At 43.8% G+C, this 14,283-nt stretch overlaps 1 protein-coding gene across 1 annotated transcript in view; it reads left to right on the forward strand.

Annotated features, from left to right (window-relative positions):
• Nucleotides 1-13,666: 13,666 nt before the first annotated feature.
• The window catches only part of LOC310778784 (uncharacterized protein), a gene marked incomplete at its 5' end in the record, with an annotated part of 33,865 nt that continues 33,248 nt past the window's right edge, over nucleotides 13,667-14,283 (forward strand). Inside the window, one exon of the mRNA XM_083639232.1 lies at nucleotides 13,667-14,196. Within this exon, the coding sequence (XP_083495358.1) occupies nucleotides 13,667-14,196 (530 nt within the window). The remainder of the gene's footprint in view (nucleotides 14,197-14,283) is intronic.

Raw genomic sequence — 14,283 nt, forward strand, 5'->3', positions numbered from 1 at the left:
GAAGAACAATTATGAATTTCTCCACAGGAATTGCTATTGTTAATTTAATTAGATCTCATCAATACCAGTGTCTTAGACTTTCTTTATGACCTTGACCTGGGTGCATGTTTAAAGGCTTATAATTCAGCAAAAAAGAAGGGTTACAGACATGGGACAAACTGTTGTAGAGCAGTGTTTCTGAAAGACTGGGTTGTGACCCACAGGTGGGTCGCAGCCAGGAGATTTCTAGGACATTTGCAGAATTTCTTCCTCAGTCTTTTATTTTAAAATGTGTATATTGTTTTACTGAAAGGTAATAAAAACAATAATGAGCCAAGCTGTTAACTCCGCCAAAATGCATTTATTTGGTCTCATTTAGCCTATAAAGTTGACATGACATGTTACATGTATGTGCATAAAACAAAGTTATGATTTACCAAACCTATATCTCTTCAAAATACCTCAAGCACTGCCAAATATGGGTAAAATATGGTTTAAGTAATTTTCACTCATTAGATATTTAAAATCTAATTACCGGTACACAAATGTTTGCTATCCCCTTAAAAATCTTCAGTGTACTCTCAATGCTGATGCTCCCTAAGTATAAGTTGCAGTTGAAACACAGCGCTTTAATGCAATATAGCATTAAAAGTCTAAATATTTGGAATAAGAGCATGGCACAGCAACATAACCGTGCAACTGAAAAACAGGCATGCATGGCAGCACACTCAAGACAGCAATTTTAGTGACTTGACTTTGCCAAAAACAAAAAACCTACAAGTCACTGAGGAGCTGATATGGCAGTAGCCCAGTGATACTCAACTGGCGCCCCCTGTGTGGCCCGCGATGGAATTGCAAAAAAAATTTTTTTTTTTTTTTTTACAGTGCACCTGAACAAGATACCCGCTGAATAAGTGTCCAAATGTTCATGTCATTCTGGTCAATACTCCACTTCTGTTATAGCATTTCAGTCTGGAATATGGAATATCTTTCAATAATCTATGATTTAGCTGCTAAATTGTCAAATACCGCCGTCTGCTTGCTACCCAGGCACTTATGTATGTAGCCTACTAACTTAACCTAACTAACTATCCGGTGTGCACAACATTGTCAGACTAAACTCTGGCTGACACCCCAAAAACCTACAATCCGCTACAGAAAAATGTATATTGTTTGTTTATTAACTGGCCCCTGGCATTCTATTTCACAAAAGTGGCCCCCGGGCAAAGCAAGTTGAGTATCCCTGCAGTAGCCTATTTGACGGTGAATCATTCACAGTTCAAACCTCTGTATAGTTACACTCAAAGTGTATTTATTTTACAACACTGGTCCGTTGACAGAAGGTTGCCCACATACACTTATATCCATTAATAACTAAACGAACAAAAGGCTTGATAACACGCTACACACAATGATGACAAGAAGTCAAAAACTGTGCTTCTGCCGGGAACAAACACACCTGAGTGCAATTACTGCCTCACCTATACTTGTAGGCTGGCTACTTTCTCTGAGCTTAAATGACAGCTTTGTCATGACCATTCTCATGTTGGTAGACATGTCTAGCTCTTGCATGCAGCTCCACCATCACATTGCAAGAGCTGCACAGAAACAAAAGCCACTTTCACACAGAGATTGCGCAATATTACCGTTCAGAAGGCCCGCAACGCCGGCAGCCAATTGCCACAGAAATTGTTTTCACACAGCCCGCAATATTTCTGCGCGTTTTCAGATAGCATCCACCCCTCCCGGATTTTAAAAAATGAGGGTGAACCATGGGCGCTGAGTTTCATTATTATAATTAATCAAAGTCCAACAAATTAAAATGATGCTGGTCACCAAGTCCAGTTAAAATATATTTGATATTATAATATAATATTATTATTATTATTATTATTATTATTATTATATTATAATAATAATAATATTATTATTATATTATATATACATATTTTCATGTGCAGGTTATAGTGTAGGCTACTGTATGAGGAACGAAAACAACAAAACATTTCCATATGCAGCAGCTCTCAACAGCTGGTCGTTAAAGGGATACTCCACTTTTTTGGAAGTTTAGCTCATTTGCCACATCCCCCTCACATAACCAAGATACACCCTTACCGGCACTGTCCGCTCAGTTTACAGTGAGCTACAGTTGTGAAGTTAGTAATTATCACCATAGAATGGAGGCTAATGGTACAGCTGTTAAAAATCTGCCAAAACACACATCCTACGGCGCCAAAATACATGTTGTGCTTCGGGTACTCACTACACGATGAAATGTTAATCCAAAAAGCACATAATCTGTCTTTTTGGAAGGAAAAGAGGTCGGTGGCCATGTTTGGAAAGTAGTGCCGGCTACCTCTTTTCCTTCCAAAAAGACCAATTATGTGCATTTTGGATTAATATTTCATCATGTGGTGAGTACCCGAAGCACCTGTAGCACATGCTGGCATCTGTGGCCGACATTACTGTATTTCAGTGGCTGTAGCGGGCTCATTTTTAAAGCTAGATTGGAGATACTGGCATCATATTAAACTAGGCATCTATTGCTACCATCTCATGGTGGGCTAAATAATGTTCCAAATGTAGGCTCAATTTTGGCAAGGGAAAACATTTCTGCATCCTCGCTAAATGCCTCAATCAGTGTCTCCCTTGCTTGACTCTATGCCCCACCTGGGCCACCCCAGTCAAAATGGCCTGGACATACACGCCACTGGAAAGCTACTGCAATGGTCTCCTTGTTAGTGGTTCATATGATTTTGCTACTGGATTGAACAGGTTGGAAGTTGTTTTTTGTCCAATATAAATTTTCTAGATATGAACTCATCCCGTTAGATGGTGCTTGTGAATCCCTTCCACAATCTGAGGCAGCTTGTAGCACGGCTAACTTGTCAGCAGATGCAGCTATGTAGCTAGTTCAGCATCCAGCTGGAGCTGCTCTCTTTTCCTTCTGAGCTGTTCCTCCTCCAAAGCTTTTCCTGTAAGGTTGCAGCATGAGCCAAAAGTGCAGCTCGCTCTGCCTCTGCTGTCATGCAGGCAGAGGAGGGTGTTGTACCACTCTTAGTACTGCATATCATGCGTGCAGAGGAGGGTGTTGCACCACTCTTAGTACTGCGTATCATGCGTGCAGAGGAGGGTGTTGTACCACTCTTAGTACTGCGTATCATGCGTGCAGAGGAGGGTGTTGTACCACTCTTAGTAGGCCTACTGCATAATAATGATATCTTTTTATTGTAGCATTTGCTGACAACATTTGACATGCTGTCATATCAGGGTTAACATCATCCATCACCTCACCATCACCATCAATGAGTGCATTTACATGCACATTAATAGACCGATCATTATCAGATTTCTGGAGTTACCAGATTATTCAAGTGCTCATGTAAACAGCATAAACCAATATGCTTTGTCAGATGATGGCCGTTAATGGATCATGAGAAGTCTGATAAACACACCTAGCTTTTTGCTAGGTTTGATTCAGTGCATGGCCCAATCTCAATGTCCACTTACAGACTTTGAGGTGAGCTCCCGCTGTTTACTAAAGTGCATGTAAACACACACAGATTATTGCCAGTTACCTGATTATTCAGAGGCATTGGATTTTTGTGTGCATGTACTGTAAATGCACTCATTGTCAGTCAACCATTGTTTCACCTCAGTAATAAAACCCTCCTCTCCAACTGTTTTTGCTTCAAACCATGTATTTTGTCCTCAGTGGGGACAGGCATTACAGACATTACAGAATCATGCACATCTTTGGCTTAAACATTTTGCTTCGCTTCAAAGGCACATTCACACTTCTGTTAGATTCCTAATTTGCACAAGCTCTTGCATATTTTTCCTCCATTTTTTCTTTTAGCTTTAATTGATCTTTCCTTGTATTTTGTAGCTTTTCTAGTTTTTCAACAAGCCTTTGTAAGTCATTGTAACAACCCGTTTTGACAGATTGTGTTTCATCAACATCATTCTCTTCAAACTCAGCCTGCCTCAGTGGCAGCAGACTCGTTCACATTGTCCTCTTTTAACCTTGAATGAGCTGCAAAAAACGCGCAGATTAAAGTACCAAAGACATGATCGATTGAAAAGCCCAGTCTTATCCAGCGACCAATGCATTTGGATTACACCCACAAAGGTGTGCACACAATAATGGCTGAGTTGGTACCAGCACAATAAATAGACTAAAAGACATGCCAATTTGGGATGGGTGCTGGATACCAAACAGTACCTTAGGAATGGATGGGGGGAAAAGCTCCATTTCCTGGTTCTTATTTTTGATGTGATATTTCGAGCACACAGCTCTTTCTCAGATGCTTTCTGAGAGTTGGTAGCACGACTCATACCTCATCAGAAAGCTGTTGGGTGCTGTGGTTGGTTGGACCGGCCGGTCAAAACTCCAATGTGCTGAACGTGACGAGTCGGCGCCTGCCCGGCACTGCCCGGTACACTACAGGTGTTATCCTGAATTGTGCATCCCTGATGAGAATTGCATACTGACCATATTTTGGGCTGTTTTGACTTAAAAACTGGGATGCAAACTCAGTGGGTACAAACCACCAAGATTTGCATCCCCCTGGAGAAACCTCCCTGGCCTGGAGGTCACCTGTACCCAGATTTTAAGCACCAAAGTTTCCCTCCATGAGCCAGGACAGACCCCCCTGGCCTGGAGGTCACCTGGATTTTAAGCACCAATATCGGCCCACACCCTCCACCTCACTTTTACACCGATTTAAGTCAAAACCACCCAAAATATGGCAAAATCATGTTCATAACTATAGACATCAGATCATCTCTCATCATTGATTAACGCCCACAAAGAAGATTATATCATTGTTAAACAGTATGTTGCTGTATAATTCATTACAATGTGCCGCCATGAGGTGGGGATGCAATTCTCGCCAGGGATGCAGAATTCGGCATAACACCGGTCCCGACGAGTCGGTGCCTCACTGCCTGCAATTGGCTGTCCTCCACGGCCGCTCAAATAGTGCAGGAACGCTGACATCAATCACGCTCAGGCAATGCGTGGTGCTTGGTTTCCAAGTAGCAAGTTTTTGATGACATGAAGTGCCTTGACTTTACCAAAAACAAAAACCTACAAGCTACTGAGGGGCTGATCCCAGCGGTAATACTTGCCTAGTTGACATGTCTCCGTTGTGCAGCTTGTCAGGTGAATAATTCACAGTTCCATATAGTCCATATAGTTATACTCGAAGTGTATTTATTTTACACCACGTGGGGCTGTTGACAGAAGGCGATCCATGTGGACTTATATCCATTAATATCCATTAATAACTAAACAAACAAAGGGCTTGATAACACGCCACACACAATGATGACGTCAAAAACTGAGAACTCAGGGAAAGACTGAACTCATACTGTGTGTGTGTGTGTGTGTGTGTGTGTGTGTGTAAGAGAGAGAGAGAGAGAGAGAGAGGGAGCGAGCGAGACATTAGAGATATTAATCATTAACCACCAGTCTCAGATAAGAACACGTTGGATTTAATTCCTGTCACATCAGCAAATAGTGTCAGACTCGCAAAACAAGTGCAAACCTTTAAAGGAAGGCTTTAACAAATTTTCAACCCGCTTTGTATCATTATAATCTTGGTAATATATGCAGATGAAGTGTTTACCTTCTGTATATGTTTTCTACATCGAGAAATCCACGTTTGTCTGCCTGCAGAAACTCTGCCCTTGCCAGCTGGTATGGCTCATAGAGTAGCCTACCGCAGGAGTGAGTAGGAAGTTGTTTTGGGGTTTAGTCCTGCTTTAAGGACAGAAAATATCAGCTACTTTAAGATTTTTACTCAAGTAATATTCTAATGAGTGACTTTGACTTTTACCAAAGTCTTTTCTGGGAAGATATCTGTAGGCCTACTTTTACTCAAGTATGGCTTTCGAGTATTTTATACACCACTGCCCCCATGCATAAAGGGGGGAAATACCCCCCCCCCCCCCCCCCCCCCCGTCCACAAACAAACACACGCACACACACACACACACACACACACACACACACACACACACACACACACACACACACACACACACACACACACACACACACACACAATTTGCAAAATAAATTTTAGGTCCTCTGAATTGGGGTGTAGCCTAAATAGCCACTCATGCTATTTACAACCAGGTACAAATAGCCACATGGGATATTTACACCCGGGTGTAAATAGCATCTGCCTTTTTTGTTTGTTTGATTTATGTCCATTATTTCCTCTCACGAGTTTCATGGTGAGACCATAGAGGGTGAGACAGAGACAGTGGGCGCTTCTATGACACCCTCCCTGCCTGCCGCGTGATTTCTAACCCCACATAGGATAAGCAATAACCACGCCCTGTGGCGCCGGGATTGGCCAGGAGCAACACTGGAGGGCACGCAGCCCAGCGATTTCATGAACCAACTGAATAGGTCTTGAGAACGGACAGCGATTTCGAGAGCGGACATAGAGAGCGGACATTGAAATTAATTATGGTCACCTACCTTCCTTAGCATAATAATAATAAGTATAATAATTGTACCTGCCAGCTGCCGATTGCCTGTTTCCGCCCAGGACCGTTCATAGCGAAAGAGACTGAAAATAATCATAATAATTGTTGTGACTTTGTACCTACCTATGTCTTGTAATGGAGCCCCCCAGCACAATAATTTCATACGTGCATAATTGTACAACGGAGTGATCTTGAATCTTGAAAGAGAGACACCGCTAAAGCCCCGTCAATTACCAAATATAAGAGTTCCGGTTTGGACGTTTAGCCTTCAAAATAAAAGCGGTCGCTATGCAACCACATACTATTTTTTTTAGCAATTTCGGCTAGAATAAGCCCATACAGTACCAGTGAATTGACATTCACTTCGTTTTTGTAAAATATCGCCGCTATGCAACGACACAACGTTATTATTTTTAGCCATTTCGGATAAAATAAGCCATATATAATAATAATAATAACCCAGCGGCGCGCACCTCCTTGCTAGTGAAGAAAATGTAAACAGGAAGTCGACAACCGGCTACCGCTGAGAATCATGGGAAACGTAAGTCCAGGAAAAAGGTAAATACATCTGCTTCACCCAGGTTTTGATTCTGGAGCGACTCTTTGTATCAAACTGAAAAGCAAATACTAATAAATTAGTCAGAGTAACACTGTTCTCTGGTCAATATTGTCCCGCGGCCCCCGATCACAGAAAGAGGGAGCTTACGTGGAGACCACGAAGGCAGCATCTCAGTGCGCATGTGCAGGGGAGGGAGATTTGCGGTTCAACCTCTGGTTCAACCTGACGGATCGATCAGCCGCTCACACGTTCAATATGATCAGAAACCTGTTCGATCACTCATCAGTTTGCTTTAGGCCACAACACAAACAAATCAGCAGTGGAGGAAGAAGTGCTGAGATCTTTAAAGCAGCAATAAAGAGACTCCATCTGCCAGTGGGCCATCATGGTTTTGTTTTGAAGTTGTAATGGAGTCTCCATTACAACTTCAAAACAAAACCATCCATAGTACTATAATTTTTTTAATGTAATGTGTAATGTGCTTTACTGCTTGCATTTTACTAGGCTATCGTTGTTTTATGTAATGTGCTTGGACCCCAGGAAGACTAGTGGTCGTCTTGGCGGCAGCTAATGGGGATCCTTTTAATAAACAAATGAAGTAATTTGATTGAGAGGATTAGATTTTTTTATAGCCTATATTTGTGTGTGTGTGTGTGTGTGTGTGTGTGTGTGTGTGTGTGTGTGTGTGTGTGTGTGTGTGTGTGTGTGTGTATGTGTGTGTGTGTGTGTGTGTGCGTGCGTGTGTGCGTGTGTGTGTGAGAGGGACAGAGAGAGAGAGAGACAGTGTGTGTGTGTGTGTGTGTGTGTGTGTGTGTGTGCGTGCGTGTGTGTGTGCGCGTGCGTGCGTGCGCAGCGTGTGCGTGTGCGTGCGCGCGTGCGTGTGTGTGTGTCTGTGTGTGTGTTGTGTGTGTGTGTGTGTGGAGACCAGTGGTTCTGGTCTGGTCCGGGAGTTCCAGTCTCCAGGAAATGTGTGAATTGTTAAACTAATTTACAAGAATCACAATTAGAGAATGTAGAACAAAATACTGTAGCCTATAGCCTAACTATTTTGATCATATTCACTGTCTATCTACAATACAGATTGTCATTGGATTCCGGACAAAATCATATCTAGCAATAACATGTTCTCAGATTTGGGTCACGGAGACAAAACCCAGTTAATTTGGGGGTCTGCGACTCTAATGTGGACTAATTGTCTTTGATATGGAAACGGTTGAGAATCACTGTAGCCTGTTCTTCTGATCCACACCCCAGTCCAGTTGGTGGCGGTAATGCACCAACTCGTTTGCCAACTGCTATAAACCCTTAAAGAAGAAGAAAAGGAAGATTTCCGACGGTACGTGAAGGCAGCGCGAGCAACGGCGAGCCGAGCAGCAGCGCGAGCGGAGCGGTGAGATTAAACCGTTTCATTTAATAAACAACAACAATCTCAACTCAGACTGACAAAGGGGGGAGGGAGGGGTGGAGGGGGAGGCAGGGAGAGAAAACAGACGAGAAGAAAAGACAAGGAGAAGAGAGAGAAGAGAGTTTAGCTACTGGTTTCTGCAGAAAACATGTCTGCTGTGTGTGTGTGTGGGGGTGGGGGGGGGGGGGGGTGGGGGGGGGCAGAGACAGACCCAATGGGCAATTTTTAAAGCAACATACCGTAGGCTACAGTAGTTGGGCAACTCGCTCAGCAACATGCATCACAGTGAGAATCTGCTGTACTGTTACCAGGCAACAAGAGTGGGAGTGCTAGGCTATAAGCTAATAATAACAACAAGACTAGGTCAAAACCTAGTACCCTGTATGGCTGGACCTGTGTGATGTGTTTACTAACATTTAGGGTGGAGAATATACTTGCTGTCGGCTATGCGTTAGCCGGTAGTCTCTTAAAACAGACTGTCTCATCTACATCCGGCGAATGCAGCTATACAGTCTGTACGTTACACCCCCAGAACATGCACAAGGAAGTTGGGAAAAAAACCTTCAGACTGGAAGGAAGTTCGACTGAATCCGACCAATCCCCGAAGCCCCGAGTTCCGCGAATGCGGCATATTGGATTCTGATTGGACTAATGAGCGGAAGACCCGCCTTTCTGGATTCTGATTGGACTAATGAGCGGAAGACCCGCCTTTCTGCTTCCCATTCCGGTTGGTGCATGATTCTCCCCCACGAAGTACAGACGGTATGGCGGAAGCATTTGAAAATTGCGGAAGCCAACTCGTCTGTTCTAAGAGACTAGTTAGCGGGCGTATCCTACGCCCGTTTGGCGCGTCGCTCGTGCACTTGCTGTCCACGTTAAAGGCGCTGACAGGGTTCTGCGCAGCCTCGACTTGGAGCTTTGCCGCCGACTAGCAGCGACAGTGAGACCGTACATACTCGAACATAACTGCGTGTTGGCTGCAGTACACCTCCGAAACACTAGGTGGCATGTGGTGAGCTCATGTCCATTACATAATGACGCGGCCAATCACAGCTCTCGTGCTGGTCACGTCACGTCCGCGTTGACGCCGCAGAGGCGTGATTTCTAACCCCACATAGGATAAGCAATAACCACGCCCTGTGGCGCCGGGATTGGCCAGGAGCATTGAAGCTTGGCACTAAAGCACCTGGGGTTTTTCATCTTTTAAAATAAAGATGTTTAAAAAACTATTGCTTGTTACATTTTCAGTGCTGTACCTTTTCTCTGGGTAAGAATTGAGCTTGAAATTAACGATATGATACATTATATGAGCTATGAACGTGAACACAACACCGTTTATATTATTGCATGTTTTTGTAGATTGTGTACATTGTGTAGATTACAATTATTATGCTTATTATTATTATTACTATGCTAAGGAAGGTAGGTGACCATAATTCATTTCAATGTCCGCTCTCGAAATCGCTGTCTGTTCTCAAGAGCTATTCAGTTGGTTCATGAAATCGCTGGGCTGCGTGCCCTCCAGTGTTGCTCCTGGCCAATCCCGGCGCCACAGGGCGTGGTTATTGCTTATCCTATGTGGGGTTAGAAATCACGCGCCGCAGAGTCACATTTTCGAGGAGCCCGCGTCCACCAAAGACCTGTGACCAAAGTGCTGGCGCTGTTCGGTCATTAATTCTAATGGAAAAGTAACAGCATTTTCACCCATGAGCGCTGAACCTGTTCAAGTTTTCTGAAGCGCACCGCTCGTCAGTGTCACTTCAGAGTTCTACCAACCAATGGGTATGAAGTAGGGGCGGGACCAAGAGCCAGCATCCTGTTTAGCTAGCATTAGCTAGGCGTTTAGCATTGCAGCAACACTAGGAGACGCGCTCTCAGAGCTCCCTGCTCCAGCTCACCTGATGCAGCCAAAGCGCTCAGCATCAGTCTTCAAGCGTTCAACAAGTCGGTTATTGGACACACCCCATGGGGTCCGTTGAATGGAGGAGAGGAGACTGCTCCGCATGTGCTAACTGTCGCACACGGAACACTGTATGGGTGTGCCAAGTGCAGTGGGCTAGCTCCTAGCTCTGTTTGTGAAACCAACGAGGAAGTAACTTAATTCAGCATTCTTTCGAATGGCCTGCAGGGGGTGAATCCACTGGCTGCAAAAAGAGGTCCGGTTACATGGAAGTGAATGGGAAAATGGACGGACTTCTCACTTGATTTATGACCTCAGTAAACACTTTCCTAATGGGTTTATGGTCTCAATCACCAGTTTCAAGTCTTCTTCAATACAACATGATGTTCATTTAGTAAATTATGGGACCATTTTGAGTAAAATAGTACTGTAGTGTAGATGATAGAAAATACTGTTTTGGGGCGTGATTGGAGGAGGTCACCTGTCCAGTGATTGCGCAGCTTGCCAGTCACGGACCAATAGCGAGCCACGCTGTGACTCTTGTAACTCTTCTCGTTCACGTCACTTCTGGCTCCAAATAACCAAGATGGCGAAGGTGAAAATGCCAACCTCGAGGCTTCAAAATGCGAGTACAAAAACCAGTGGGTGACGTCACGCTAGCTAAGTCCTTATATATTCTATGGCCACGTGCCATGGCATTACATTACATTATGTCATTTGGCAGACGCTTTTATCCAAAGCGACTTACAGTTACAATATCACATTTTGTCAAAATTGGCCGATGAATGGTGGAACTTCGTCACCCAGCCACTCAGCGACATTTGCCTCTATAAGGCTCGCCCCGCTATTGTGGTCCAGCCAATAATAGTGTAATAATAATAATAATAAGATTTCAAAGAGCACTCATCTCCAGCAAGGACAATATTTGTGCTATAATTGCTATTCGTGTTCTTGTTCGTGAGTTGGCTCGGATCTGCTCCAAAATGTAATGGTTTCTTCTTGGCCCATGCTACACCCCTCCATCAAGTTAAATCAGGCCAGTAGTTTTTCTGTAATCCTGCTGATAGGGCTGCAACTAATGATTATTTTCATTATTGATTAATCTGTCAGTGTCGATTAATCGATTAGTTGTTTGCTCTATAAAATGTTAGAAAATGCTGAAAAATTGCAATCAGTGTTTCCCAAAGCCCAAGATGACATCCTCAAGTGTCTTTTGTCCTGACCAACAGGCCACGACAACGCAAAGATATTCAGTTTACTGTCATAGAAGACTAAAGAAACCAGAAAATATTCACACTTAAGAAGCTGGAATCTGAGAATTTTGACTTTTTTCTTAAAAAATTACTCAAATTGATGAATCGATTATCAGACAGATTATCAAACAGACTAACAAACGGCACCAAAAACATAACCTCCTTGGCAGAGGTAATAACTTTATTTGTACTTTTCTAAAAAGTTTTACATCCAATAAAACACAGAGACAGAGTTGTGAAAGTACCACAATAAAATAACGTTCGGAGATACATCTACAAACAGATGGTGATGCATTCAGTTCCAGTCAGAAGAAACAGCAACTTGCAGGTTGTCAGGTGAAGTGTTGTTTACAAGCCACTTTAAAATAAACAGTTACAAAGTGCAGCAGAGCTGTTAGCTGTTTATGTATTCACCGACACGTTTTTCTATGGTTGAGGCCAGCTCTGGGAGTATGAAGTGCTTTGAATGTGGGGCAGTTGGTCACACTCACAAGCGGTTTGCTTGCCCACTAGGCTTGCCGCAGTAGTCGGTGTCACCGGTGTTACACAGGGGTGGGGCATACACCGATTACATAACTTGCCCAGCTCAATAAATTTTTACGGAAGGAGAAAAAACTCTGCCCGCTCGTGCCAGTTGCAACCTGTGCCAGTGTCAATTACAAGCGCTCCCTATCTGGGCTGCCTGACAGTCAATAGTGTGGCTGTGCTGTTCCAGGGTTCCCGCGGGTCCTTAAAAAGTCTTAAAATGTCTTAATCATGGAAATTGAGGTTTTAAATTGTCTTAAATTTGCCGAAAATATGCTGTAGGCATTACATTTGGAGATGGTGTTTTTAAAAGGGATGAAAAGTGACTCAGTGATGTACCGTCACTGTAACAGTACCGTAACACGTGTACTGTAGTGTAAAGTACCGTAACACGTCTACATTTATTTGTTGTATTAGACAATGAGAGAATCCGCCTTAATAGAGGTTTTACGGTAACGTGACACCACAGCCCTACTTTCGAGCCATCTGCCTCCTGCCCTGTTTATTACTTGTGTTACAGATTGGGAAGTAACAGTATATCAGGCTATACACAATTTCAATCACTAGCAGTCATTAAGTTGTCTATTTTCTATAATAGAAATTGTTTCAACGTTTTTGGGGTCTTAAATTCTATTTGTTGAGGTCTTAAAAAGTCTTAAAAAGCACCAAATTTTGCCTTAAAAAATGGTGCAAGGACCCTGTTCCTCATAGCCCTATTTCTCTCTGGTTAGAATAGACAAGCAAGTAATGTTAGTTATACATGTTGTGAACACAATGCCCCCCTCATACACATGTCGGTAAGACCCTTAGCTAAGCCTGGGTGTCTTCTGTTGTTACTGTCATCCCTGGAAACGTGCTTTTACTACAGCTAAAAGTCTGTTAGCATCGATGCTAATATATCACAGCTAAAGGTCCGCTAGCATCAATGTTAACTATAGTTAGCATCGATGCTAGCAAACTTTTAGTTGGGGTAAAAGCACATGCTATCCAGCTATCGTCATTGCCTGGCTTACTATTGCTCGCTGGTAATGTTAATCCCATGTCAGAAAAAGTCTCCAGATTTGTCGCTAACATTAGTCTCACTTGAGAAAGAAAGTCTCCAGGAGGGTCTGAAAAGGTGTCTTGAGTCGGATGCAGCCATGAATCAGTGCATATTGTGAGAGGCAGCCAGACAGCCAGTAGTCTCGCTTGCCAGACTTAACATCACTGGCACTGCCCTCTCCTGGTTAAAATCATACCTCACCAACTGACAACAGTTCATCAACATCAACAATTGCACTTCCTCCACTGCTCCTCTGTCCCAAGGCGTCCCCCAGGGTTCAGTGCTTGGTCCTCTCCTCTTCACCCTCTATCTCCTCCCCCTTGGTAACATCATCCGCCATCATGGTCTCCGCTTCCACTGCTATGCCGATGACGTCCAGCTATATATCTCCACCAAATCGATCACCACTGCAACTCACTCCACTCTTGTCAACTGCCTCACCGAAATTAAATCATGGATGCAAACAAATTTCCTCAAACTCAACTGTGACAAATCGGACATGATCATCATTGGCCCAAACTCCCTCACCAAAGCCGCTCATAACTTATGCCTCACCATCGACAACTCCACCCTATCTCCCTCACCACACATCCGTAACCTTGGAGTCATCCTTGACAGCAACTTCTCATTCGATCACCACGTCAAACACATCACCAGAACTGCCTTTTTCCATCTAAAAAACATTGCTCGTCTCCGCCCATCACTCTCCTTCCCTGCTGCCGAAATTCTAATCCATGCTTTCATCACTTCCAGAATTGACTATTGCAATAGCATTCTCCACGGTTCATCTTCCAAAGTCCTCAACAAATTAAAGTACATCCAGAATTCTGCTGCACGCGTCCTCACCCACACCCGCTTCCGTGATCACATCACCCCCATCCTTCAGAACCTCCACTGGCTCCCTTTCCCACAACGAATCCAGTTCAAACTCCTTCTCCTCACCCTTAAAGGCCTCCACAACCAGACACCCTCCTACCTCTCTGACCTTCTACCTATCCCCACCACTCAGGACCAAGCGCTGTACCTGGGGTGACAGAGCCTTCTCCATTGCTGCCCCCTCCCGCTGGAACTCACTCCCAAAACACATCTGTGACTGCACCAATCTGCCCCAGTTCA

The sequence above is a fragment of the Poromitra crassiceps genome (genome assembly GCF_964638095.1).
Source record: "Poromitra crassiceps genome assembly, chromosome: 6".
NCBI lineage: Eukaryota > Metazoa > Chordata > Actinopteri > Beryciformes > Melamphaidae > Poromitra > Poromitra crassiceps.